Raw genomic sequence first — 27,537 nt, 5'->3', positions numbered from 1 at the left:
GCCTACATCTACCGACTGGAGCACACTGCCTCCCTCAGTCCTCCTCTGATCGGCACAGACCCAAACACCTGCTGGAGGCCACACTTTGGTTGCCATGGCAACTTTTATTCGAGTCATCTGTTCTTCTAGGGAACATTTAAATGGAAGGGAATGCATGGTGGTGTGAAAAATGGATTTTCTTCTTTCTTTTTTGTCTGTGGCTATGAAGTAGCCATGATGCGAGGCTCAGACCGCTCTATATAGAGGGCTTTTCATTGGCTTTTAGAGATTCTACACTCTTTAACTAGCCATGTTGTGTGTGTACTATGATCAAAATGGTACCAGAATAACCGTTTCCTATCTCCTTGTGCCTTTCACAAAAGCCGTTTTATCCCCCCCACACCCCCATTATCCTAAGCAGAGGAAGTCCTGGGCTCTGTGACCCGTGGTTCTGAATCTTGCAGATGTGAATGCTTCAGGATGTCCTCAGGTCAGAGCCAGTTCAGGGTAGTCTGTTGAATACCGACAAACTTTTAAAGTCTTCCAGATAAATGTGCCTGGGCCTAATTGGTTTCTTATGCATGTTCCGAATTGACACAGACCAGAGTTCAACAGTGCGTTACGAGAGCGTGTGGTGCCCTCGGCTGGTGGTATTGCGGTAGGCGGCGTATGACGGGTTACACATGTGCGCACAGCTGCACGCACACCATGTGGCCTCAGGTTAAACATACAGCTCATAGTTTTACTTTTGTTTGCTTAATGCAGTCATATCTGATAGGGGTGTCACGTTTGGCATTATCGCATTGCTGAAGCAATAAACTAATGTCCCCGTGTTGCTCGGTGTCTAATGTCTCTGGGTGTGGGTTTACTGGGTTATCTTTCCTAATGTCCTTGAAGTTGTTCAGATTTTTTATTTGAACAAATCAAATGAGCCACAGCCTCACACCAACAAAGCACACGTTTTGTCAGTTTAACCTACAGTGCTGTGTGATGTATTGCTCTTCTGTAGGACTCTTGTAATCCAGACACTCACCGGACACCGCCGGAGTCCTCACGGACCAAAAATGACGTGTTAGCGGACCTCTGCCTACCTCCACACAGGCATCAATTAACTCATAAAAGGGCTGTAGTGTGTGTGTGTGCCATGTTCTTTGAAACTTGTGCGACAACCTTAACTCTTTAATACTTAATAATTCAAAGGGGTTTAAAATGAAAACCCCAACTATTTTTCGTGGGTTCGAGGCAGTATCAAATCGTTACTCTGACTGTGACCACGCGGGCGATCAAAAGATCCCTTCCCGCCATGTCCACATCGCTCCCGTCGAGGCAGTAGACTCAGCTTTTTTTTATAATTCAACAGCATTGGGGTTGAGTAGCTTTCACCGGGGGGCAGATGGCTTGGTCCCTGCACACACCCTAAGGCCATTTACGCCGGCTCACAGCCCTGCCACCGCGGTCCTCGTGGCCCCGGGGTCCTCCGAGGTGGGAACCGTGCCTGCGCTACTTGAATCACTCGTTAGCAGCGGGTCGGGACCCAGTCGCAATTTGTGTTGGGATTGGACCATCTGCCGCATCAACACCGAAGAGCAGAGCCGCTGAATCATGACGCCGACACAGTGGAGTGAGTCACCGGCGGTTGTGCCCATTTCTATGGCCATGAGTGTTTTTTTCTTTTTGTTTTGGGGAAATTGCCAGCAAATTATGCACTAGTTTTTTCTTTTAATGCCTGTGTAAAATCTGTAATTCTCTATCAAGCCTGAAGTCTAATATCTGGCTAATGAGATTTTGGGTTTGTAGTTTGATCTGGATCCTTCACATAAAGTGGCCCAGAATTAATGTTTTTATTCTCTGCTCGACTCACTTGACTTCAAGGGTTCTGCTAGAAAATAATTGGTGCTGGTCGCCTGGTCCACATGTCGAGAAATGGGATACATTGTGGTCAAATATCTGCATTTATTGAACGTCATAACCGATGCTTAATACTTTTTGTCCGTCAAAAAGGTCAGTTACCATTTGTAATAATTAACAACTCATTACTGCAGCAGCACTCTCCACTCATGGAGCGGCGGATTTCTTGATGGGGGGGGGAAAGGTGTTTTCGTGCAGCCAGGACAGCGGCAGTGTTTGGGTCCATGTAGCACAAGCTAGCCACAACTTAAGCATGTCGGTCCGTATCAATAGTATAGTATATTATCAATGCTATGTGACATATTGTTGGCACAATTTGAAAATGCACAAACGCAAACCATTGTTTTTATCTTTTAGATAACGCTATGGTAGCTGTATTCCAACACAACAAATGTTTTGTGGTAACGTTTTAGCACTTTTTGTGGACGTACATTACTTGGTGATACAATAATTATTTTCACAGGAGGTTGTGACTGGATAAATATGTTGGACTTCACACAGATTTTCCCGGTAAAAAGCCAGGAAACCCTTGACTTACTGTTGTCTTAAATTCAGCCACAGCAGGCCCATTATGCAAACATGCACTTATTTCATTGTAAGTTGCTCTGAATAAAGTAGGGATGCACCACTGGTATTGGATATCAAGCTGATAATACACCCCCATAGTAATGTATATAGTTCATGTAGCTCCTAGGTCTGCGTATCATCTTGAGTAACTGGGTCATGTTTTTTGGAATGAGACATTGCTTTTGAGTTTTACAAAAGTATTTTTGGTGCCTTGAGCGCCACAAGCAGTGTGCCACGGATCGATGGCAGATATCTCCAAAACTAAGTGGGTCACGTCAAAATTATCTGGATGGATAGAAAGCACTCTAGGTAGGGGGGGGGGGGGGAGTACGTTTTTCAGAAATCAAAGGGAGCTTGTTTGAATGGATTTCTAAATTATTAGGGCATAGAATAGGGCTGGGCGATATGGAAAAAAATCATATCGCGATAACGATATGATAATTTTATTTTATTTCTCGATATCGATAATTATCGAATTGTTATAAGTATAAAAAAAATTAAATTTTTTTTTTTTTTTTTAAACAACATATGTATGTTTATTTTGCAGCAATTCTTTGTCGTTGCCGCCATCTTTAGTGTTACAGCCCCTCACACTCCAGTTCTCAGGCTGCAGCTGGTTTAAAAGCTAAAGTAAACCGGCTTCTCTGCTGGCTGTGGCTCCAGAGGAGTTGAACAGTTCTGGCTCTGCTAGTTTATTTTCGATCTTTTGGCGCTTTTTTGGTGGACAAACCACCGCACATGTGCACTGTGACTCGTGACTGGAGTCTAGTTCTGCTAGCACACATAGCCTACTGTGTACAGACGGTTTCAAAATGTATTTTAAATTAGAAAGCAAACAAAATAAATGGACAAGAGAAAAAGAAATCTGAATTTGGTCAGTATTGTCATTTGGACAAGCAAAGCCATTACTTTAAGTTGCAGGCAAGAAAGACAAGTCTGTCCACTGTCTCTGGTTTTAAAACTGCCCTGTTGCAGGTAAAAAAAAAAAAAAAAAAAACGATTTTTCGATTTTCTTTTTAATTTCGATATTCGATATCGATTATTAAAATATATCGCGATATTTATCGTTATCGTTATATCGCCCAGCCCTAGCATAGAATCATACCTGCTCTAACCTGGCATAGAATCATACCGGCTTTAACCTGGCATAGAATCATACCGGCTCTAACCTGGCATAGAATCATACCGGCTTTAACCTGGCATAGAATGTACCGGCTCTACCCTGGCATAGAATCATACCGGCTTTAACCTGGCATAGGGCTGGGCGATATGGCCAAAAATTATATCACGATAACGATATGATAATGTTATCATATCACTCGATATCGATAATTATCGATATTGTTATACGTATTTAAACTTTTTTTAAATAATTTAACAGATGTATGTTTATTTTGCAGCAATTTTGTCGTTGCCGCCATCTTTAGTGTTACAGCCCCTCACGCTCCAGTTCTCAGGCTGCAACTGGTTTGAAAGCGAAAGTAAACGGGCTTCTCTGCTGGCTGTGGCTCCAGGGGAGTTGAATAGTTCTGGCTCTGCTAGTTTCTTTTCTATCTTTTGGCGCTTTTTTGATGGACAAACCACCATGGAGTGCACCGTGACTTGCGACTGGAGACTAGCTCTGCTAGCACACATAGCCTACTGTGTACAGACTGTTTCAAACTGTATTTTAAATTAGAAAGCAAACAAAATAAATGGACAAGAGAAAAAGAAATCTCAATTTGGTCAGTATTGTCATTTGGACAAGCAAAGCCATTACTTTAAGTTGCAGGCAAGAAAGACAACTCTGGTTGTCTCTGGTTTTAGAACTACCCTGTTGCAGGTCACAAAAAAAATGTATATATTTTTTTTATTATCGAACGATATAGATTATTAAAATATATCGTGCAAATTATCGTTTATCGCCCCGCCCTAACCTGGCATAGAAGGAATCATACCAGCTTTAACCTGGCATAGAATCACACCAGCTTTAACCTGGCTCAAGCTGTGGCGAAAGGGCCTGGAAATGGCCCCTTTGATTTGTCTGCAAATTCACAATAATGAGGTGGCTATTAATAATAATAATAATGGATTGGATTTATATAGCGCTCTTCGTGACACCCCAGTGACCCCAGAGCGCTTACAGAGTCCATTATTCGTTCATACAGTCATACCGGTGGTGGTAAGCTACAATTGCAGCCAGAGCTGCCCTGAGGCAGACTCACGGAAACGTGGCGAATAATCATCGCCTACGGCCCCTCCGACCACCACCAACATTCATTCACATGCATACACATTCATACGAGGCAAGTAGGTTAAGTGTCTTGCCCAAGGACACAACGGCAGTGGGATGGACATGGGCTTGAGCGGGATTCGAACCACCAACCCTTCGATCATTGGACGACCCCCTCTACCCCTGAGCCACGCCGCCCCACAATGGTCACATCTTCAACCTAACCAACTTTGGCCACGTGCTACTGAAGCTCCAGAGTAAAATCACTATTCTCGCCCAATATTTCGGCAATTATTCAGTATCTGTGTAGCCGCCTAACGGAGTCGTAAGCCAAGCGGTGGAGCGTTTCTTATCAATGCAAGCCGGGGAATGTTGGATCTCTTAACAGAGAAAAGTTGATGACACTTCATTTTGGTCCACTGTGACCCCGAGCTAATAGTGTAAGTTCATACTGATGAGGATTGGGTTTTGATTTGAGAGTACGGATTTGTGCGTGAATGTGGACTCGGGAACGCGTTGTTTGGGTAAGTATGTTATGGTTAAGCGTATGGAAGATGAACATATGAGGGTCCGGATATCTTTTCTTAGAACGCGGGACGTTCGTATGGATAATTGTCAGAGTTATGAATGCCGGGAGTGTATGGTTGGTAAACCGTTCCAGTTCGACTGATTGTGTGTGCGTATTGGCTTTGGTGATTAGCTACAGGGGTTTAATGGCTTCAGCTGGGTTTTAATTATAAGTTAATCAATGCAGATTCAATTCTGTGCATCTGTATGTGTACTGTCGTGAGTTTGTGAGTCACGTTGGTCTCATTTTAGCGGCCTCCGTTATGTTATTTGTTCCGTATGTTTATATGTGTGTGTGCGCTGTGCAGTTTGTTTACATTGGTAACACGGGTTGCTACGGAATTTAGGTTTGAGGTTGAAGAAAGTCCACGTTCAGGTTGAAAGAACAGCCCTAATGTCAAAGCGTTTCAATATAAGCACCTTGTATCAGTCTTAAAATTATGTTGTGGATGTAAATTAACGTGTACTTGCTTATGTAGAAACAATGCATAAGATAAGATAACGAGTCCTTTTCATTATAACGTCTTGCAACTATGGTTATGATTAAAATATCAAGTATTTACTCCTGGAAAATCTTTAATATGTATGGTGATAACGAGTATTATTGTTAACTTAGCTCAACATTAAAGATAAAATTAATTGGTTGTAAAATATCTAAAAGGGTAACTGAAATTGATTAAAATACAAAAATAAATTAAAACAATACGGTAGTTAATCACATCTTGCTACATCAGTCTCATTTACATCATGTCTAGTTTCGACAGTTGAAATTGAATGCCCATTGTCAATTTCAATCTCACTGGTTTATCGTTATCCACAAGAGAATATCTGAATACCCATGTTATTAATGTATCTCTCTCTCTCTTTCTCCTTCCTCCCTCCCAGGAGCACCATCTCCAGCGGGCCATCTCGGCACAGCAGGTTTACGGCGAGAAACGGGACAACATGGTCATCCCCGTCCCCGAGGCAGAAAGCAACATCGCCTACTACGAGTCCCTCTACCCCGGGGAGTTCAAGATGCCAAAGCAGCTTATTCACATACAGCGTGAGTAGTCAGCTGTGTTTTGGCTGTTGCAAAACCTAGGCTGTCTGGTCCGTGTCCGTTGGGTTTTGAATCCTCCCGTTCCCCTGGCACCCGTTTGAACTTTGTGTATTTGTGAAGGTGGGAGGTGTTAATTTGCAAACACAATTTACGGGCAAAGTGTGCATGCTTGTGTGTGTCTGAGAGAGAGATGAGTAAGTGATTGTGGCAGCCCCTGGGGTGTGTTGATAGCAGCTGTGTGGTCCCAGAGGTGTCCTTCTGTCTGAAAGCATTTGAACAAACTCGTGGTGGGGGGGGGGGGGGGCTGCAGGCATTATTGAGAGTAGTGGAATGAGGACGGGAGGAGGGTCACTCCATCAGTGTGAACACGCAGCTTGTTCAAAATTCTGCAGCCAGTAATGCCGGGATCAAACCATCTTTTTTGTCTTTCACGATGGTCACTCACTACCGCATCAGATTTGGTTATTGCAGCATCGTAAAATCTCGTCGCGCCTTGGCCGATTTGTCCCAGACTAATCCAATATGAATTTCACCAGGGATCGGGAGGAAGGGTTTTGTTTTGGAATTTCTTTTCAGGAATAGTCACAGAAATGGTCACTAGAAGAGGGGGGGGGAAAGGCAAAATAATTAGAACATACGGGAGAACGTTATCGTCGTGGGATGTCCCAGATCCCTCATCTTTCTTTGATTATGTCGCACTACAAGGTAGGGCTGGGCGATAAAACGATAACTACCGCGATAAATTATTTCATCAAAATAAACATGAAACGTGGTCGAAAAGTTTCGATATATCGATTTTCCAAGCTTGGATATGAGCACACGCACTAACAACCAATCAGTGAAGGAGATGGCCGAGAGCGAAGGAGACCCGCGCTGCACCTCTGGGTAGAGCGGTAGTAAACAAGGCTGGCTAGGATAATTAGCTTGCACGGCGCTATTTTATAGTTTACGTGCTGAGTTGGTGTGTGGCGTGAATTCTGATGCCACGGTTATAGTAGTGTGGGGTATACGGTGGACGTTGTTGCAATGTATTGGGGCGGAGCAGAGTATTTTAGGGATATTTAGTACATTGGAAACATGGCTGGCTAGGATAATTAGCTTGCACGGCGCTATTTTATAGTTTGGCTGGCTAGGATAATTAGCTTGCACGTAGGGCTGGGCGATATGACGATATTATATAAATATCGGGTACAGTTCATTAACGATACACTTTTTCAACGTATCGTGGATATCGTGATGTTTTGCCCAAGAGGATTGTGTCGCGTCAATCTGTCCACACGTTACTCGTTCATATCTCAGCCCGTGCTGAGATATGCCCATTCCGCGGTCTGTTAATAAAGTTTTCAATCAGACAGATGTATGGAAAGGCTTTTATTATAACATTCGTTGTAGTAAAATCATTATGCCTCATTTAGTCATCGTGTTGAGCACTGGTCTCCTACTCGACGGCCGCGGGGAGCTAACGTTAGTAGCTTTGTTGACGTTGTTCAGCCACAGGACATTCAGGAAGTAAAAAACTAGGAGCTTGCCGATTGGTGCTAAGAACAGCAGGGCGGGTGCAAGCGCTGTGACGTAATTGGCAGACTCGACTGTCAATCAAAATGATATGTTTCCGTCAGAATGAATGAGTGAAGACTTTGTTAAAGGGTTGCAGAATGGGTACAATACAGTACAGGAGGATGAAGACCAGAAAAAGACTTTCGACTTTTTTACATAAGGGTCCTCCATTTTCAATTCATCAAAACATTTAGAGACATACATATATACAGTAGTTTCATTAAAATGCTATTGATTGATTGATTGATTGATTGATTTAAAACTTTATTAACATATTGCAGAATGGGTACAGTACAGCTCAATACATACAATTGTTAAGGGGATGCAGACCAGAGAAAGACTTTAGTCTTGTTTACATCAGGGTCCCCCATTTTCAATTCATCATATTTCATATCTAAATCATATAATATCTCATTGCTAAATATATGCAATATATAATCTAATAATCTAAATCTAATATATAATATAAAAATGCTAAATGCATGGGTATTTTATTTTGTCTTTAATGTTAGCTTGCAAAATCAAATACTGTCTTGGTAAGCCTCATAATGAATTGTTTGGGGTAAAAAAGAAAAACATCGTGATGTGTATCGTGTATCGCCGAAAGGTCAGAAAATATCGTGATATCATATTTAGGCCATATCGCCCAGCCCTACTTGCACGGCGCTATTTTATAGTTTACGTGCCGAGTTGGTGTGTGGCGTGAATTCTGATGCCACGGTTATAGTAGTGTGTGGTATACGGTGGACGTTGTTGTAATGTATTGGGGCGGAACAGAGTATTTTAGGTATATTTAGTACATTGGAAACATGGCTGGCTAGGATAATTAGCTTGCACGGCGCTGTTTTATAGTTTGGCTGGCTAGGATAATTAGCTTGCACGGCGCTATTTTATAGTTTACGTGCCGAGTTGGTGTGTGGCGTGAATTCTGATGCCACGGTTATAGTAGTGTGTGGTATACGGTGGACGTCGTTGCAATGTATTGGGGCGGAACAGATTATTTTAGGGATATTTAGTACATTGTCATGGGATACACTGCTTGCTCTGGCTAACTGCTAACGTGCGCCGACTGATGACGACATCAACTCGAGACATTCGCAGTAGCAAAACAAGTCTATTAATAGCCCGTCCATCGGCGCCGGGCATAAGAAGTTAATTAAACTTGACAGACATTATATCGACGATAATTATCGATATAGAGTTATATGAAAATAATTTTATAATTTTATCGCGATAACGTTTTTGGCCATATCGCCCAGCCCTACTACAAGGGATAAAGACGTTTTTGCATAATGTTTTGTTGGGTTTGTGCAAATCCATTACTGATTCCTGACACTTCATGCAGTATTTGTGTATTGATAATCTCAAGTGAGCCTTCTTTTCTACCTCCCAGCTTTCAGCTTGGATACGGAGCAGCCGGACTTTGACCTTGAGTCTGAGGATGAGACGTTTGTGAATAAGCTGAAGAAAAAGATGGAGATCACCGCCCTGCAGTTTGAGGAGATGATCGACCGTCTGGAGAAGGGCAGCGGACAGCAGGTACTTCACACATCCTCACATGAAATAAACCCTTTTATCCACTCGTCTGGTACTGATTATAAACCCTGATATCCACTCGTTGGGTACTGATTATAAACCCTGATATCCACTCCTTTGGTACTGATTATAAACCCTTTTATCCACTCCTTTGGTGCTGATGATGTCCTTCCTGTGTAGCCACTGCTGCAGAAGTCCATATGCCCAGTAGTTTGTTACTGACAATGTCCTGGCTCTGTTGCCCTTGCTGCAGAAGTCCATATGTCCAGTAGTTTGTTACTGACCAAGTCCTGGCTCTGTTGCCCTTGCTGCAGAAGTCCATATGTCCAGTAGTTTGTTACTGACCACGTCCTGGCTCTGTTGCCCTTGCTGTAGAAGTCCATATGGCTCTGTTGCCCTTGCTGTAGAAGTCCATATGGCTCTGTTGCCCTTGCTGTAGAAGTCCATATGGCTCTGTTGCCCTTGCTGTAGAATAGGTTGGTACTGACTATGTCCTGGCTCTGTTGCCCTTGCTGTAGAAGACCCATATGCCCAGTAGGTTGGTACTGACTATTTCCTGGCTCTGTTGCCCTTGCTGTAGAATAGGTTGGTACTGACTATGTCCTGGCTCTGTTGCCGTAGCTGGTTAGCCTCCAGGAGGCGAAGCTGCTACTGAAGGAGGACGACGAGCTGATCAAGGAGGTCTTTGACTACTGGAGCCGCCGGAGGAAAGGATGCAAGAGCGGCTGCTGCCTCATCCCCAACGTCAAGCAGGAGAAGAGGGACGGCTCCAGCACCAGTGACCCCTACGTGGCCTTCCGCCGACGGACGGAGAAGATGCAGACCAGGAAGGTATGTCAATGCCAACGCAACATTGTGTTATATGCCAACACAATGGCAAAGAAGTTCAGTCGTGTTTGTGAAGCCGATGTTGCGCTGATGCCTCTCTGTGGTGAAGTCTCAAATGCATAGGGCTGCATGATAAATTGCAGTTTTTAAGTTTTAATCTTCAATTTCAAATTCACATACGTTTCCTCTTGGTGTTGCTTAGGGAGAAACCCTGTCACTAGTGACCACAGCAGTGTAGGAATTACATTCACCTACTACGCTGCTATACTGTGCTGATTCTTGTACATAAATACCACCTAAACCACCATAACCTGCACCAACTACAACGTATGACTTATATCGTGCCAGTTGGGGTACTTTGTGTATATGGTCTACTTCACTCTTACTCATAGTATATATTCAGATTATAATTCTTTATTGCCTTTTGTTAAGTAGGGCATACAGACCCTCATCTGCACCTTTATTTACACTGTTTATTTCTATCATATTATAATGTTAATTATATTGTTTACACCGTTTCTTTTCCCCCTCATATTCAGATAAAATGTATTGCCTATATTTATGTCTCTATTACCCTGCCCATACCTGTACCCCCCCCCCCCCCCCCCCCCCATGCTGTGATGTTGCTTGAATTTCCCCAAGGGGATCAAAAAGGGATATCTTATCTTACCTAAGCAGGGCCACACGGTTTGCACAAAATAACTTGTGATCACTTTGTCAAGCTTTGCTTCTCTAACCGTGGCTGTGATCCCGTCCTCAGAACCGTAAGAACGACGAGGCGTCGTACGAGAAGATGCTGAAGCTCCGGAGGGACCTGAGCCGAGCCGTCACCATCCTGGAGATGATCAAGAGGAGGGAGAAGAGCAAGCGAGAGCTGCTGCACCTCACACTGGAGATCGTGGAGAAGAGGTGAGGTCCTTATTACAGGGTTTCTGCAGGGTTATTGATAAGTCTGGAATGCGCAAGAATTTAAATTGCTGTGCAAGTTATTATTTTCTTTGCTAGTATGGTCCTGAAATTTGTATTACATTTTGTGCTAAGTGGTATTAGCACTAAATTTAACTTGCGACTGGATGAGAAGGTTACTGTGATTGCTGCTGTTGTTGGATTTCAGGCTGATTGCACATACCAGGCCTGACGCCAGTGTATGGCAGCCATTGAGCCTGCGTAGCCCAAGGTTGGGTGCTACCAGTGGTGGTGAAGGAGGCAATTTCCACCCTACATTGTGGGGAGCACTTTGAGTATCTAGAAAATCACTATATAAATGCAATGATCATTCATTCAGGCCGTTGCTTAGCTGTGGCTTACTTACCTAACCCTATACGGTTGGCAAAACGTGTGCTTATTCGTCCACAGCCCAAGGACACCGCCTCTATGGTGGATATTATCTGAGAAAGCCGACCATTGTATCCTTTATGGAGTCGGGCTCCGCTGCACATGTTAATTGGGGGCCTCAGTCTGTACACTGTTTTGCATTCATTATCAATTTAAGTTATCCTTATTTGTGCAGTAAGGTCGAAAAGAAATTGGCTTGTTGACTTTCACTGCCCATTTCAAACGTGCGTCTGTAGACGATGCGTCGGGTGTGTTGTTATTATTTATTTATTTTTCTAGATGTAGTCTACCTTGAATTGTTCTCTCCCCCCATGGGGCCCCGGCGATCCATCTAAACATGACATCCGAACGGAATGGATTTCCTCTGAAAGTAGCTGTCAGTGAGAGCTTTAAATTGGAGCCCTCTCCTTGAAGTGCTTTTGATTTGTAGTGACATTTCAATTTCCTCCTGTTCTCGTGCCGGTTTCTGCTTTGCACATCGCCACCAGTTTCTACTCTCTCTTGGCGATGGATAAACGGCTCCTGTGCTGATCTTCATGATACCATGCTGTAGAGGAGAGTAGGGCTGGGCAATTAATCGGAAAAAAATCGATCTCGATTCATAGACCTATGCAATCTCATTTCTAAATAATGACTTATTTTATTTTTATAATGGGCGCTCCAGGGCCCATTTCATGTATGCACGAGGAGACATAATAATGATAATCTAGCGTTGATTTCAGGAAGATTCGATAATCAGGCGAAAAATGACTAAACACTAAAACGCTATTATCGCGTCTTTTTCCTAGAATTACTCAGAAGCACCCAAACTATATTCAAAACGGAAATGTACGGATGAAAAAATAATCAGTTTTTTGCACGTTGACTGGAAGCAACTCACTGACAATCGACAGCGTTATTAGACCCATAGCTATAATATAAAATATAGGTTTAGCTCTATAAACAAGGTGAGCGTTTACATGGGGTTAATGGACGGCAAGGCCAGATGCACTTCCCGGAAGGGGCGTGGCACTCAATGTGTTAAGAGTGCAATAAATGATTTTATTGAAAAAATAAGAATCGTGTGAGAGAATTGTGATCTCAATTCTTAGAGGGAAAAATCGTGTTCACATTTTAGCAAGAATCGCCCAGCCCTAGAGGAGAGTCCCAGGTGGCCTTCATTTGACCAAAACCTTCTGTATAATGTCTCCTATAAGGCAGATAATTTCATAAATATGCCCTTTCTCTCTCTCTCCCCCTCTCTTTCCCTCTCTCTCCCTCCCTCCCCCTCATCTCTTCCCTGTCCTGCCTCAAATCTCTCAGGAACACGATGCCAGACTTTGGCAGTGAGGTGATGGCGGAGGCTCTGGCCCAGCGGGCGCTGGTCAAGCCTGTCTACACCATCCCCATCATTCCCCTGTCCAGCAACAACCAGTACAGACACCAGGACCACCTGGACATGAAGGACTACAAGAAGGTGAGACCATGCTGCGCTACAACACCGAGACCGACACAATCAACAGGGCGCTATATGGCAGAGTAGGGCCATCACTTTTCGGAGTTTGAATTGTATTGAGTTTGTATCGAGTACTGTGCAGATGAAGCTTGCTTCATTAACAATTTAGTAATCCGCTTTCCAGAGTCCCAGAATCACATTTAAAGTACCGTACTTTTCGGACTATAAGCCGCGGCTTTTCCCCCCATTTTTCGACCCTGCGGCTTATATAACGGTGCGGCTTATGTGACTCGACGTGACCAAACCCGAAAATGTTAAAATCAAAATATTGCTTTTTTGACTGTATTGAAATGTTATTTATCTGTTCCCTAATTATTTGCTAAACTTAATACAACTTGTAAATGAGTTAATTCTTGTTATTTGTCCGACAGTATTGTGTCCCAATGCTAATTACATATGGTAATTAAACATTAAAACACCTGCGGCTTATAGTCCAGTGCGGCTTATATATGTACACATCATTCAATTTAGCTGCTGCGGCTTATAGTCAGGTGCGGCTTATAGTGCGAAAAGTACGGTAGTGTATTCCAACAGATGGCATCTTACGCTGCCTGGCTGCTGAATCACGTTGGAACGTGAGACGTATGTTTATGGGGAAACCGTGACCTTTCCCTCTAGGGCCACGCTTTCAGTTTTAAAATTGGTGTACTTCATCATGACCCGTCGGTCGTAGTCCCAAAATCTGCTGTGAATATTCGAGTCCCAGAATCACATTTAAAGTAGTGTATTCTAACCGATGGAACAGCACGCTGCCTGGCTGCTGCACACTGGAACTATTGCATGCCATAGGGCTACATTAGAGGGATCACAATGGAGGAAACTAGCCAGCCAAGTCGTGCTGCTGAACGGACCATCTCAACAACGCAGTAGGCCTGTTCCCCACTAAGGATTTGTATAGTCGACTTTGATTGACCAAAATTTGCAGATAGTCGACTGGTAGAATGCACATTTTTGGATCATTCCATTTGGGCTGTGGGGTGGTACTTAATGTCTGAAGGAGTCGACTGAAGGCTTCTTGTCCTCTGCGAAAGCATGCAATTGGTCCACTGATGGATACATCTTGATATTTGTCTAGTGTGTTCATTAGACGAGTGAAATCCTCTTTCTGTGCCCTTTTTCTTATGCAATTAGCCTCTCTGGTATGCACGCCATTAGTGTTAGCCGCGATTCTAGGCTTCTTTGCTTTTGGAAAGAATGATAAATAAAAAAAAATCGACTAGTCGAGGTCAGCCCTACAACGCAGTAAAGTATACTATTAGTATCTGTTGATCCCCCATTGCTCTTTCGAATGGCGACTAGTGGCCGCAAACCACTTTGGAGTGTCTACCGATGCAGCCTACATATGAAGCATCTCTCTCTGGTGCCTGTCCAGAGGCAATACGCAATTACAACTATCCAAACCCATGACAATAATTGTTTTGGGATTGGGAAGGGAGGGGGTATATAATAAGAGGATTCTGATTGCATAAAAGGTCCATATACCTTCTTTTTTTTATCCACTTTTTCTCCTTTTTTCTATTTTTCTCCCATCCCATTTCCACTGTGCCAATTCTCCCCTCCCCTGTCTTGAACGTTGCTCGCATATGCCCCCCACTGGCCGGTTGTAGGGAGGATGGAAGCCTTGCATCACGTCACGTGTCCCCTCCGATACACGAGGAGGCAGCCTGTCACATCTTTTCACCTGCCAGCGCGGACTCTCATTGGCGAGGTGTAACGTGTGGGAGGCTCACACTACCCCCGCCATTTCCTGTCTCTGCTGTGCAGGCGTCCCCAACCGACCTGTAGGAGTCGCTGTCCACAACGTCCAGATTACCACCCATCGACTTCCACCCGCTACCTCTGCCAATTAAGTTAGTATGACGGCTGGCCCAAGCCGGAGGCAACGCCAACAGCCGGAGTCGAGCCCGGTGTCTCTTGCGTTGGTGACGAGCGCAATGTCCGCTGCGCCACCCAGCCGCCGTCCATATACCTTTTTATAACTTTTGAATTCGTTCAAACTTTATTTTTGGGGAAAAGTGACAGCTCTATGGCCGGGAGACCCACACACAGCTGTCACTGATGCTCGTTATCACTACATAATGACAGCTGTTTCACAGAGGGGTGGCGGGGGTGCTCACTTCCTCAGAACTCGGAGCAGTTTTAAGAGGGCAGTGTTTGAGATTGGTCCATTGTGATTCTACCACCCATAGGCGAAGGACTAAAATGTGGGATATCCCAGCAAACGCGCAACATGATTTCAACTTTGAAAAATGCGGTGAAACTGTCATACCCCCCCCCTTTCACTGGCGATATCGGATATCACTCCGGGGTCCATAAAGAACAGGCCTGTACGTTAGCTGCTGCCGCCGTCACTGTGTCTGATCAAGTGTCACACAGAGGGGGTCATGCACGTGCGCCTCTGCATGGAAAACCGAGGACGTGGGCAAAGGACAACCTAGTGCTCAACCCCACCGAACTATTCGGACAGTAATTTGTCCTTCATGCTCGCCCCTTGGTTCGCGGCCCGAGTCGCCATATGTCTCTGCAGTGGAGCGGCTCATTATGGGGCTGGTGGCTTTAGCTAACTACCGTGTCATTTCCACCCTGTTATAACTTTATTAACTCCCAGCCCTTGTCCCAACTCCCAAACCTGCGGCGGGGCAGCTACCCTTCCCCCATCATCTCCCCTGGGCCCCCCCTCTCCTTTATTTGACGCTCTACCAGCTGGTTTACTCTCTCTTCCTTCCATTGATTTGACACACACACATATACACACACACCACTCAGTCACTGTGGCTTTGCCCCCTAGGGCTAAGGGTTGAATAGCAGTTTACTAACCCCAGTAGTGTTGGAGTGCATTCAGTCCAGGCAGGCATTGGCTCATTAGGGAGGCTGGGCTGGGGGGGTGGGGGGGAGGGGAGGGAGAGTAGCCATCTGCCATGGCAGTGGCATCTGGCGCGTGCCTCCATCTGCATATCAATGACTCTTTACTCACTGTTCTTCCTACACACATACTCTCACCCCGTGCCCCCAGTACCAACTACACAGGAACCACTCCGGGGCTTGAAATGCCTTTTTCATTGTTGCAACGCTGTGGAGTAAACACACATCTATCTCTCCCTCTCCTTCCCCTCCCTCCCTCCCTTCCAGCCGGAGAAGACCGAGGTGGTCCGAACGAAGAGGAAATACGAGAAGAAGCCCAAGGTCCCCCCACTGTCTGCTCCGCAGCACTTGGGCCCCTCCGTGTTCAACCCCAAGGACCTGAACCAGTACGACTTCCCCAGCTCAGACGACGAGCCCTTCTCTCAGGTACGACTTCCCCAGCTCAGACGACGAGCCCTTCTCTCGGGTACGACTTCCCCAGCTCAGACGACGAGCCCTTCTCTCAGGTACGACTTCCCCAGCTCAGACGACGAGCCCTTCTCTCAGGTACGACTTCCCCAGCTCAGACGACGAGCCCTTCTCTCAGGTAGAGACTCGGATGACAAGCCCTTCTCTCAGGTAGAAACACTCAGACGACGAGCCCTTCTCTCAGGTAGAAACACTCAGACGACGAGCCCTTCTCTCAGGTAGAAACACAGGGTCACTTCCCCAGCTCAGACTGCGAACCCTTCTCTCAGGTAGAGACTCAGGGTCACTTCCCCAGCTCAGACGACGAACCCTTCTCTCAGGTAGAGACACAGGGTCACTTCCCCAGCTCAGACGACGAACCCTTCTCTCAGGTAGAGACACAGGGTCACTTCCCCAGCTCAGACGATGAACCCTTCTCTCAGGTAGAGACACAGGGTCACTTCCCCAGCTCAGACGACGAACCCTTCTCTCAGGTAGAGACACAGGGTCACTTCCCCAGCTCAGACGACGAACCCTTCTCTCAGGTAGAGACACAGGGTCACTTCCCCAGCTCAGACGACGAACCCTTCTCTCAGGTAGAGACACAGGGTCACTTCCCCAGCTCAGACGACGAACCCTTCTCTCAGGTAGAGACACAGGGTCACTTCCCCAGCTCAGACGACGAGCCCTTCTCTCAGGTAGAGACACAGGGTCACTTCCCCAGCTCAGACGACGAGCCCTTCTCTCAGGTAGAGACTCAGGGTCACTTCCCCAGCGCAGATGACGAACCCTTCTCTCAGGTAGAAACACAGGGTCACTGCGTCATTGCCAGGGCCTGAGGGCCGTCCCGGTGGCCAGTTTTTGTGGTCTGTGCTATAATAATGAATAAAACACCCCAACTCCCACACCTTGTGTCCAACTGACTCGAGACACACCGACGTGCTCTACAGCTCTGCCTCTGGGCCCACCATGTCTGCTGTATTGAATTGCTGGCATTTCATGCAAAAGAGTTCTTTCCCCTAATGGTTCTTTCAATTGTCCTATCGACACCAACGTTGTCAAGATGGCATAAGGAGCTTGAGATACACAAACGGAAGTAAAGAATAATTATATTAATAGATGGTCAGAACAAACTTATGTTTATGGTGAACCCGTGACCTTTCCCTCTAGGGCCGCGCTTTCGGTTTTCAAATGTGGCAATAAAGGAATCTTGTATCTTGTATTTATCTTTCTGCCTGCATAGTACCTCATCTGTTCCATCTATGTTGTTCTTAGTATTGTTTATCTTTCTGCCTGCATAGTACCTCATCTGTTCCATCTATGTTGTTCTTGGTATTGTTTATATTTCTGCCTGCATAGTACCTCATCTGTTCCATCTATGTTGTTCTTGGTATTGTTTATCTTTGTGCCTGCATAGTACCTCATCTGTTCCATCTATGTTGTTCTTGGTATTGTTTATATTTCTGCCTGCATAGTACCTCATCTGTTCCCTCTGTTATTCTTGGTATTGTTTATCTTTCGGCCAGTGTAGTATCTCATCTGTCCCCTCTGTGTTGTTGTTTAGATCCTTTCCGGTTCCTCTGAGGCAGAGGAGGAGAATGACCCAGATGGCTGCTATGCGTTCCGGAGGAAGGCCGGCTGTCAGTACTACGCGGTGAGTGCCCTCCTGTGACTCTGCACACTGCTATTTATAGAGCCCAGGGCCGGCTGGCCAGTCTGACCGGCCCAGGCTGTTACTCTTCCGCGCTCGGCTGGTTCAGATCAATGCAATGACGGATACTCCCTTTCTTCCTCCTTTTCTCTCACTTCCTCTCTCCCTCTCTCTCTCTCTCTTCCATACTTTCCTCCATGCTTTTTTTTCCTCCTCTTTTTGTCAACACTCCGCTCATCTCTCGTCACATTGTCCTCCTCTTATCTCTCGATTGCTCATTCCCCCCCTCCCAGTCTCGCCTGGACCAGAGCGGCAACTGGCCCTGGGTGAGCGCATCGGAGGGCGGGCTGGGCGACCCGCGCTTCCGCTACTGTCTCACCTCATTGACCGTGCCACGACGCTGCCTAGGCTTGGCACGGCGCCGCATGGGCAGAGGGGGCAGGTGAGTTCACGGGCTCTCTCTCTCTCTCTCTCTCTCTCTCTCTCTCTCTCTCTCTCTCTCTGATGTATAGAAACTATATAGAGACTTAGGGCGGCTGGGTGGCGCAGCAAGAGACACCGGGTTCGACTCCGGCTGTCTGCGTTTCCTCCAGCTTGGGCCGGCCGTCATACTAACTCATTGGCAGAGTTAGCGGGTGGAAGTCGATGGGTGGTAATCTGGACGTTGTGGACAGCGACTCCTAGAGGTCGGTTGGGGGACGCCTGCACAGCAGAGACAGGAAATGGCGGGGGTAGTGTGAGCCTCCCACACATTACACCTCGCCAATGAGAGTCCGCGCTGGCAGGTGAAAAGATGTGACAGGCTGCCTTCACGTGTATCGGAGGGGACACGTGATGCAAGGCTTCTATCCTCCCTACAACCGACCAGTGGGGGGCATATGCGAGCAACGTTCAAGACAGGGGAGGGAGGGGGCGGCTAGGTGGTGCAGTGGGCAAGGCGCTCACCACCAATGTAGGAGACGCTGGGTTCGAGCCCAGCTCTCCGCATTGCTATCAGCTTGGCTGGTCGTTCATACTAATACAATTGGCAGTATTAGGGGGTGGGAAGCTGATGGGTGGGGATCGGACGTTGTGGACCGACTCCTACAGGTCGGTTGGTGCGCCTGCGCAGGAGAATCAGGAAGCGACGGGGGCGGCCTGCCCTCCAAACGCAGACCCCCGACGCTGAGAGATCGCGCTGTGCAGGTGAGAAGATGCGACTGCTGCTTCCTCGAGTACCGGAGGGGACACGTGATGTAAGGCTTAGTCCACATTGCAGCCGGCTTGTGGGAGGCATGGCCTAACAACGTTCGATACAGGGGAGGGTAGAATTGGACGATACGAAATTGGGATGGGAGAAAAATAGAAAAATGGGAGAAAAAGTAGAGAAAAAAAAGACAGGGGAGGGAGAATTGGCACGAGAGGTAAAATTGGGATGGGGAGAAAAATCACAGAAAAAGGAGAAAAAAGTGAAAAAAACTAAATAAACTATATAGAGACTCGACCCACCCCACCTCTATACCCACTCAGACGGGGACGGTTGTGCGCACTGCCTGTTATATTAACGGAAATTACATTGTAGATTGAATAAAGCGCGTTGTGACTTGAGGCGAGCGCCTCGGTGCCGCAGTTGTTTGTTGAGATGAAATTGGTCAGCCGGTGTGTTTTGCGCAGCCAGGCACACATGAGATTGGACTCACTGGGCCTCCCGGGAGCCCGTATTAGAATACTGTCTGCACCAGATGACATGGAGTTATTGTTATCTTATCAAGTGTACCACCTCCAGCCTGCCTCACGGAGTCGTGTAGAGAAAATGACTTGTGTCCCTATACGTGTTTGTAACGCTTCATGGGTTGTGTTACAGGGTCCTGCTGGACAGAGCGCACACGGACCTGGACAGCGTCTTTCACAGTCTGGACTCGGACCCGGAGCCCGAGCCCCTCGCCTCGTCGTCTCCCAGCTCTCCGCTCCGCGGCTCGAACGCCAGTACCTCAGAAACCAATACCTCGGACCCGATCGGCGCCCAGCTTCCTTCCTCCTCCTCCTCCTCGTCGCCGTCCGTGGACGTCGGTCGGATTCTGTTGAACATTAAGTCATGCCGCTGGAGGCACTTTAGACCACGGACGCTGTCCCAGCACCCCTCGGGTGGAGGAGACGTGTCCCGCAGAGGTTTCAGGGGATTTAACCGCACAACGTCGGGACTAACTCGGACCCCCGGCTCGGGGGCCAACTCTCAGGGCCGCAGTGGACCTGCGGCCGCGCCCGTAAAAGGTGAGTCAGTGCTCCATGGGAGGCTTAAAAGTTATCCAGGTCGTACCTTTCAGAAAGCAGCCGGTTGAAAATCCGGAGGAGACGGGGCCGTTTGCTGCGACCTCGTCTGAGCACTGTCTCTCTCCTCTCTCCTTGGCACCCCTTCTAAAGCTTCCTGTTTTGAAAGCTGAATTGAGTAGTCTTCACAGAATGTGTGTGTACCGGCGGCGTGTGTGGCCTTTTTACAACGCATCCGCTTTCCGGCGCTCTGATTGGCCAGGTCATGTGACATGTGCGCCCAATAGCGTGTTTGCCCATTTCCGCGTCGAACAGCCTGCAAACTACCTGCCGTTCTATCGCCATGCTCTAAGACAAACTCTAACCTTAACCAACTTCGAAAGAGTGCCTAAGCTTAACCGGCGAAAGAACTTGCCGTCACGCTCTAAGACAAACTCTAACCGTAACCAACTTCGAAGAGTGCCTAAGCTTAAAGGATAACTCCACTATTTTGGGAAATTAGCTTATTTAACATCTTCCCTGGAGTTAGACAAGAAGATACATACCTTTTTTGTCTCTGTGCGTGCATTTTAGCTTTGGGAATAGATGCTCCGTTAGCATAGCTTAGCTTCATCACTGGAAGTGAGGCAGGACAGTAGCCTTACAGTGCCTTACAGTGTATTGCAAGGTCTGACATTGACCAAACTTGATATGCATGACCTTGGTGGGCTCTAGGTCAACTCCTGAAAAGGGGGTCAATGTCAGACTTTGCAATCAAAAGTTAGGGGGCTAATAACCCTTGCCATAATTTCAGTGCGCCCCTAACTTTTGATTGCAAGGTCTGACATTGACCCCCTTTTCAGGAGTTGACCTAGAGCCCACCAAGGTCATGCATATCAAGTTTGGTCAATGTCAGACCTTGCAATACACTGTAAGGCACTGTAAGGCTACTGTCCTGCCTCACTTCCAGTGATGAAGCTAAGCTATGCTAACGGAGCATCTATTCCCAAAGCTAAAATGCACGCACAGAGACAAAAAAGGTATGCATCTTCTTGTCTAACTCCAGGGAAGATGTTAAATAAGCTAATTTCCCAAAATAGTGGAGTTATCCTTTAACCAGTGTAGAAACTTGCCGTCCCACGATTGGCACTCATGTCACATGACCTGGCCAATCAGAGCGCAAAACGGGAACCCGGAAACGCGGATGCGTTGTAAAAAGGCTTCAAGCGTACCGGCGGGGAGGACCTAATTGGAAAATGTCTCCATGCATGAAATGATGTGAGCTGCCATTGTTTCATTGATTTTGCGCATGCTTGCATGTGCCTCATTCGAAGAAGGTGAGACAATTTTTGACTTTTAAGAAGCCATCCGAGGCCACCATGTCTCCCATTCCAATGGGGGCATTTCAGAATGCGGGGTGGCTCTCCTTCAGACTGAGCCCCCCCTCCCCATGCTGCTGCTAAATCAAACGAGCCCTCTGCATTCAGACCCACTTTCCTTATTAGAATACATTAATTCCCGTTCTCGCGGCTTGGGGGAGTCGATTAGAAATGGTGTTGTATAAATGGATTCATGAGCGCTCCAGGACTGAGTCGGTGGCTGTTGTGTCAGTGCAGAATATTAACAAGAAGCTGAGCGGAAAAGTCTAGCTTGTTTTGCAATGACAAAACATTCTGCGCCAAGAACGAGTTAACTCGTTATTGCCCGCCAATCGAATAACGGCAATAACGAGTTCACTCGTTTTTATGATCGTTATTTCTTTTATTAGCTATCAGGGCTGTACAGTGCGAGATATATATTGCACGTGCTACAGCAACATCGGTCTGTGCGATAAATGGATTTACTTCAGGCAGGCATTCTCCCTTCTTTGTGTGTGTGTGCGTTTGGAAAGATCAGATGAAGTCAGAGTATATTATATTGATAGTAAATGTACTGAGGGTGGGCAGATAATGTTGATATTTAAACATAAAAAATACAATACATAATAAATGTGTTCATGATCATCATGCAACATAAAACAATTGCAGGAACGGTTTGGGAGATGAAGGGGTTTTAGGTTGCGTGTTGTGAGTTCCAAAAAAATATACTTAATCGGGGCTCTACGCTAACCTTTTTCACTAGGGGCACAGGTGCTCCTAAATGAGAAAAGTTAGGAGCACACAAAGAAATTTAGGAGCACCCAAAAATATTTAGGAGCAGTGAAAATATTTCAAGTAAAAGATTTTTTTTTTTTTTTTTTTTTTTTTTTTTTTTTTTAATGTATATTTATACTGTGCGTGCATGTGTGTAAATTAGCTCTTGCTACAACCCTGCATGTTTACATTTTGTATTTTGTACTTGATGTTCATTAACATGTGCTGTCCCTATCAAATAAACTATCAAATCAAACTACTGCTACAAAAGTAACAGTCACTTAACTTTAGCTTTTGCCCCTTTTATGCATACAATGCCTATGTTTTGGCTAGTGTTGCTCTTCTAGATAAATAATCCTTTCAGGGTTGCCTATTGAAATACTGTACACCTCCACTATTGAAATACTGTACACCTCCAGTACAGAAACATTGTTTTTGAGTTTGCGTGTCAGGTAGACCATTGATTGACAGTCGAGTCTGCCAATTACGTCACACCGCTTGCACTCCGGCCGTCCGGTGCTGCAGCTGGACCCTATTGCCCACCTCTGCTGTTCATAACGCTAGCCAAGTTAGCTGTACACACTAGGCATGGGCGGTATGACGGTATTAATGTATACCGGGGTATTTAGAGATACCGACGGTATTGAAAATCAATACCGTCAAAATCACAGATCCATTTCAGTTTATATTACAGTGAAACGTTGTTTTAATAGTGGTTGGTTGTAGTGCACTGCACACACGCGCCAGCAGACGGCGAGACCAGTCCTCGAGTCACTAGTGGAGCGAGGCAGCTGGTTCTCTATACACAGGAGGAGTACACAGGAGTCGAGACACGCTTACCGTTGCTGCGGGCTAACTGGCTGTTCTGAGAGCTAACTGTTGTGTATGTGTATCACAACGGTGGTCACGCTTTACGGTAATGTTGCGACAGTGCTGTGAAAATACCGTAAAACGTTGTGGTAACGACTCGAGTGTGTGTTGTTGTGGACTGGTGGAACAAGCAAATAAACGGTAAAACGTTACGTCGCAGTCCGGTGCGTTTTTGAATACACAATACTAACGTTACTAGTACTAGGGTGTTGCGGGGCTCCTGGCTACCATTCTGAGAGCTAATGATAGTAGCACTCGGATGCTGCGGGCTAGCTGGCCATCTCCGCGACTTGTTTACTTGGTAACACGGGTTGCCACGGGTTGCCCCCCCCCCCCCCCGCTGATGAAAATGAAAGTCATACCGTTCAATACCGTACACCGCGGTATTATATAATCAAGGTATAACGGTATGAAAAAAGTGATACCGCCCAAGCCTAGTACACACACAGTGGGCCAGTTACTTTGGTGTAGGGGTGTAACAATGCATCGATCCTAAGGGGGAAATTCAACTGCATCGATTTGAAAATGTTAGAATCGATTAACGCAATTTGAATGTGTACACAGTGTTATGTTGTTATCATGTCCGTTACAGTCAACACAACGGCATACGCTACTGCATCAACGTTATGATTAACAAAGCAAGGCATTCGTTTTGTTGCATTAACGTTATATTACTATTGCTAAATCTAGGTGTTCTAAAATATATTTGTATTTGATAAGACTAGGGATGGGAATTGATAGGATTTTATCGATACGATTCCATTATCGATTCTGCTTATCGATTCGATTCTTTATCGATTCCCTTATCGATACCTGATCAATTTATAATTTAAATAAATAAATTGGAAATGCAACAGAACTACATTTAGTCATTTAGCTGACGCTTTTATCCAAAGCGACTTACAAGTTCTGTACGACAAGCCATCAGGAAGGGCACAACTCTATCAGCTGAGCAACAATGTTCATCAAAGTGTTGAGTGCTACAGTGTAGGTTAGTTTATTAGGACAAGTGCATGACAGTACGGTTAGTTAGGGTTAGATATATTTTTTTTTATTCAGATAATGGTTGAAGAAGTGCGTCTTTAGTCGACGGCGAAAGATTGGACGTGATTCGGCTGTCCTAACTGGGGTGGGTAGTTCATTCCACCATTGTGGGGCAAGGACTGAGAATAGGCGACTTTTCTTTGATGACCCTCCCGGAGCTCGGATAGGAGTAGGTCTGAGGCGGCCAGAAGATGCAGAGCGTCGGGTTTTAACTGGTTAGAATAACAACATGCAACTTGACATTTCTGATTGTCATTTATTGTTGAGCCCCCATGTCAGAAAAATACAAAAACTGTAAAAAATAAAACATTAACTATAGCCTACACTTAAATAAAATAATGTATTTGAGATTCTCTTAAAATGTATTTATTTTTTTATTATTATTATTATTACGAATTTAATCTATTGAATAACAGGTTGTTATTCCTCTGACTTCTGTCTCTCACTCACACTCTCTCTCTCACACACACACACACACACACACACACACACACACACACACACACACACACACACACACACACACACACACACACACACACACAGAGAGAGAGCTCCCTCCCCGGGCCCCTGTCCTTTAAAGTATTGGCTTGTGTTGCTACACGGACACATTTGTATGTTGCACCACTCTTCCTGGCTTACAGAGACTAGTAAACAAGCACTCACGTCTCTCAATATATGTGAACTAAAGAGTACAAGGTTTACACAACAGCCCCCACCTGCTGTTTTATTGTATTTGTACCTGTACTATCCGCTGTCAGCTGTTTATCTCTCTTTGTGAGCTTGATTAAATAGCGTTAGCTCACGTTAGCTCCGCGGCTAATTTTAGCTCACACTGATCTAAATCAATGACTAGATTCTAAAGCATTCAAGTAGTTTTCACTGCACATAGAAGTAGCCAAACAGCGGGAGCATTTCGGGAGCATATTACCAAAACCCAGGCAATTTCGAGCCCTTAAGGAATCAAATAGAGTCTGCCATGGCTACATGCTAACGTAACGTTATTGCGCAACTGTAGGCAGCGATAAGGGAATCGAAAGTCACAGGAGCCACACGGTTCCAGGCATCGGCCAATTAGGAACCGGTTCCCAACGGAACTGGTATATCCCTAGATAAGACTAGAAGTTACATGTCTCGGGGAAACTCTTGCATATCGCAATGGTGGCGTTTCAGGAAGTAAACAAGCCAAATGAGAGCTTCCGATTGGTCATTTGCTTTCTTTCTCATGAAACCAGTCACGTCACTCTACTGTGATTGGACCGTTGGCTTGAGTGCAATGTGGGACTTGTAGTTTTTTAACAATCTTGCGGCGGAGGAAAAAAAAGACGAGAGGCTATAATCTGTACTCGCACAGCGTGCGCGTAATTGATTTTTACGGTTCGCACACACATATTTTTAGGGGCATATGCGAGCAATTTGGTCGCACTGTAGAGCCCTGTTAATTAAAGTTTAAAGTAGGGATGCACCGAATGGGAAATTCTTGGCCGAAACCGATGCCGGAAACCGAATGCCGAAAATGATTAATATAAATATATATGTTTCTTTTTTTTTCCAGCTACCTGATTATGGCAAAAGACGTGATTATGGCAAAACTTAACTTAAATAATATTAATAATCACTATTATGGGCCCATAAAACATTTATTCAGCACTTTTGAATGCATACATTAATTCCAGACTGACTGCTGAAAGATTGTACAATTTAAACATTTTCTCTTTGCATACAACAAAATGTGCATTAAAGTCAAGTGCATTTTCTTTTCTCTGTAGGATAACTACAACAAAGTGCATTCAGAACAAAACCAAGGTGCTTTAAAACTGCATAACGATCTGCATAAAGACACACACACAGGACTGTTGTATTTACTACATCTCCCATGACTCTTAGCGGGGGATGACATGGCTTACGAGAGACGGGTCAACGAGGAATGGAAGCGTTAGCTAGCTTAACGCTAACGTTAGTTAAAAAAAATTAAACCGTGACAGGCATATAGTAATGGCGAGGATATAAAGCGTGTTAAAGACTCATTTATTGGATGCGTTGCTCGCGGTCGCGGAGTTTACATAGAAACAGCGCAACTCCCAAGAGGAGTTAGTTATCACAGGCTGCAGAATGCAGGAAGAGTTGCCAAGCTGCTCACGTTACACGTTTTGATTACGTCATCACAACAACACTTTCGGTTACGAACGTTACGTATCCCTGTTCTTTGACATTCTGTGATATATTTTCGGTGCTAAAACCCTTTCGGCCGAAAGAGCTGTTTTAACCATTTTCGGCCGATAATATCCGGTGGCCGAATGTTGGGTGCATCCCTAGTTTAAAGCTCAATATATCAAAACTACGAGGGCCCCGCTACGAGGGCCATTTCATGTATGCACAAGGAGACATAATGATGATGCTCAAGCGTTGATTTCAGGATTAGATAATCAGCCGAAAAATTACAACGTGATAACTGGATTACACTAAAATGCCTTTTTCTCGTCTTTTCCTGGAATTACTCAGAATAGTGATGCACGATATAATATCGGCCGATATGGCAGTTTTTTTTTTACACATCGGTATCGGCCCGATATCAAGATTGGGCAGATATTTAAAAAATATATATATATTTTTTTTAATACATGTTTTGGCCTTAAATAGTTTCAAAATATCAGTAATTTCTGAAAATAAGTTACAAAAGTAGAAAAAAAAGTATGCGTTTTTGGAAAATAGCTCTTTATCTGATTATCATAAAAAAGTGTTTTCTATACAGAGATATCGACATTGGTAAATATGGTTATCGGCCAGAACAGCAATATTAATATCGGTATCGGCTAGGCTTGGGCGGTATGACGGTATTAAGGTATACCGGGGTATTTAGAAATACCGACGGTATTGATTTTCAATACCGTCCGTCACCGTCAAAATCACAGATGCACTTCAGTTTCTATAACAGTGAAACGGGAGTTTTGAGTGTAGTGCACACACGCGCCAGCAGAGGGCGATACCGCTCTAGTGGAGCGAGTGGGTCACAACGGTGTTCACGTTTTACGGTAATGTTGCGACAGTGCTGTGAAAATACCGTAAAGCGTTGTGGCGAGAGTTGGTGTGTTGTTGTGGAATAACTGGTGGAGCAAGCAAATAATCCGTCTCTTATTATATGTGAGCTAAAGAGTACAAGGTTTACACAACAGCCCCCACCCGCATTTTTATTGTATTTGTACCGTCCTGTACTATCCGCTGTCAGCTGTTTATCTCTCTCTGTGAGCTACTGAGCTTGAATAACTAGCGTTAGCTCAC

At 45.4% G+C, this 27,537-nt stretch overlaps 1 protein-coding gene across 3 annotated transcripts in view; it reads left to right on the top strand.

The window, feature by feature from the left end:
* The window catches only part of epc1a (enhancer of polycomb homolog 1 a), a 109,836-nt gene that overhangs the window by 27,272 nt on the left and 55,027 nt on the right, over positions 1-27,537 (top strand). For 2 of the 3 annotated variants that reach the window (XM_084326659.1, XM_084326658.1), the window contains 9 exons: positions 6,119-6,278; positions 9,226-9,371; positions 9,990-10,199; positions 10,957-11,105; positions 12,834-12,987; positions 16,156-16,314; positions 17,900-17,989; positions 18,280-18,428; positions 19,830-20,236. In XM_084326659.1, coding sequence (XP_084182785.1) covers positions 6,179-6,278; positions 9,226-9,371; positions 9,990-10,199; positions 10,957-11,105; positions 12,834-12,987; positions 16,156-16,314; positions 17,900-17,989; positions 18,280-18,428; positions 19,830-20,236 — 1,564 coding nt within the window. In that variant the 5' untranslated portion in view covers positions 6,119-6,178. Of the gene's footprint in view, positions 1-1,483; positions 1,601-6,118; positions 6,279-9,225; positions 9,372-9,989; positions 10,200-10,956; positions 11,106-12,833; positions 12,988-16,155; positions 16,315-17,899; positions 17,990-18,279; positions 18,429-19,829; positions 20,237-27,537 lie in introns of those variants that run through there. The other variant, XM_084326660.1, reaches the window with a different exon arrangement.

The sequence above is a fragment of the Notolepis coatsorum genome, assembly GCF_963971535.1.
Source record: "Notolepis coatsorum genome assembly, chromosome: 12".
Lineage (NCBI taxonomy): Eukaryota > Metazoa > Chordata > Actinopteri > Aulopiformes > Paralepididae > Notolepis > Notolepis coatsorum.
Note: the sequence above shows the minus strand (reverse complement) of the source record. Positions and strands in the feature narration are given on the sequence as shown.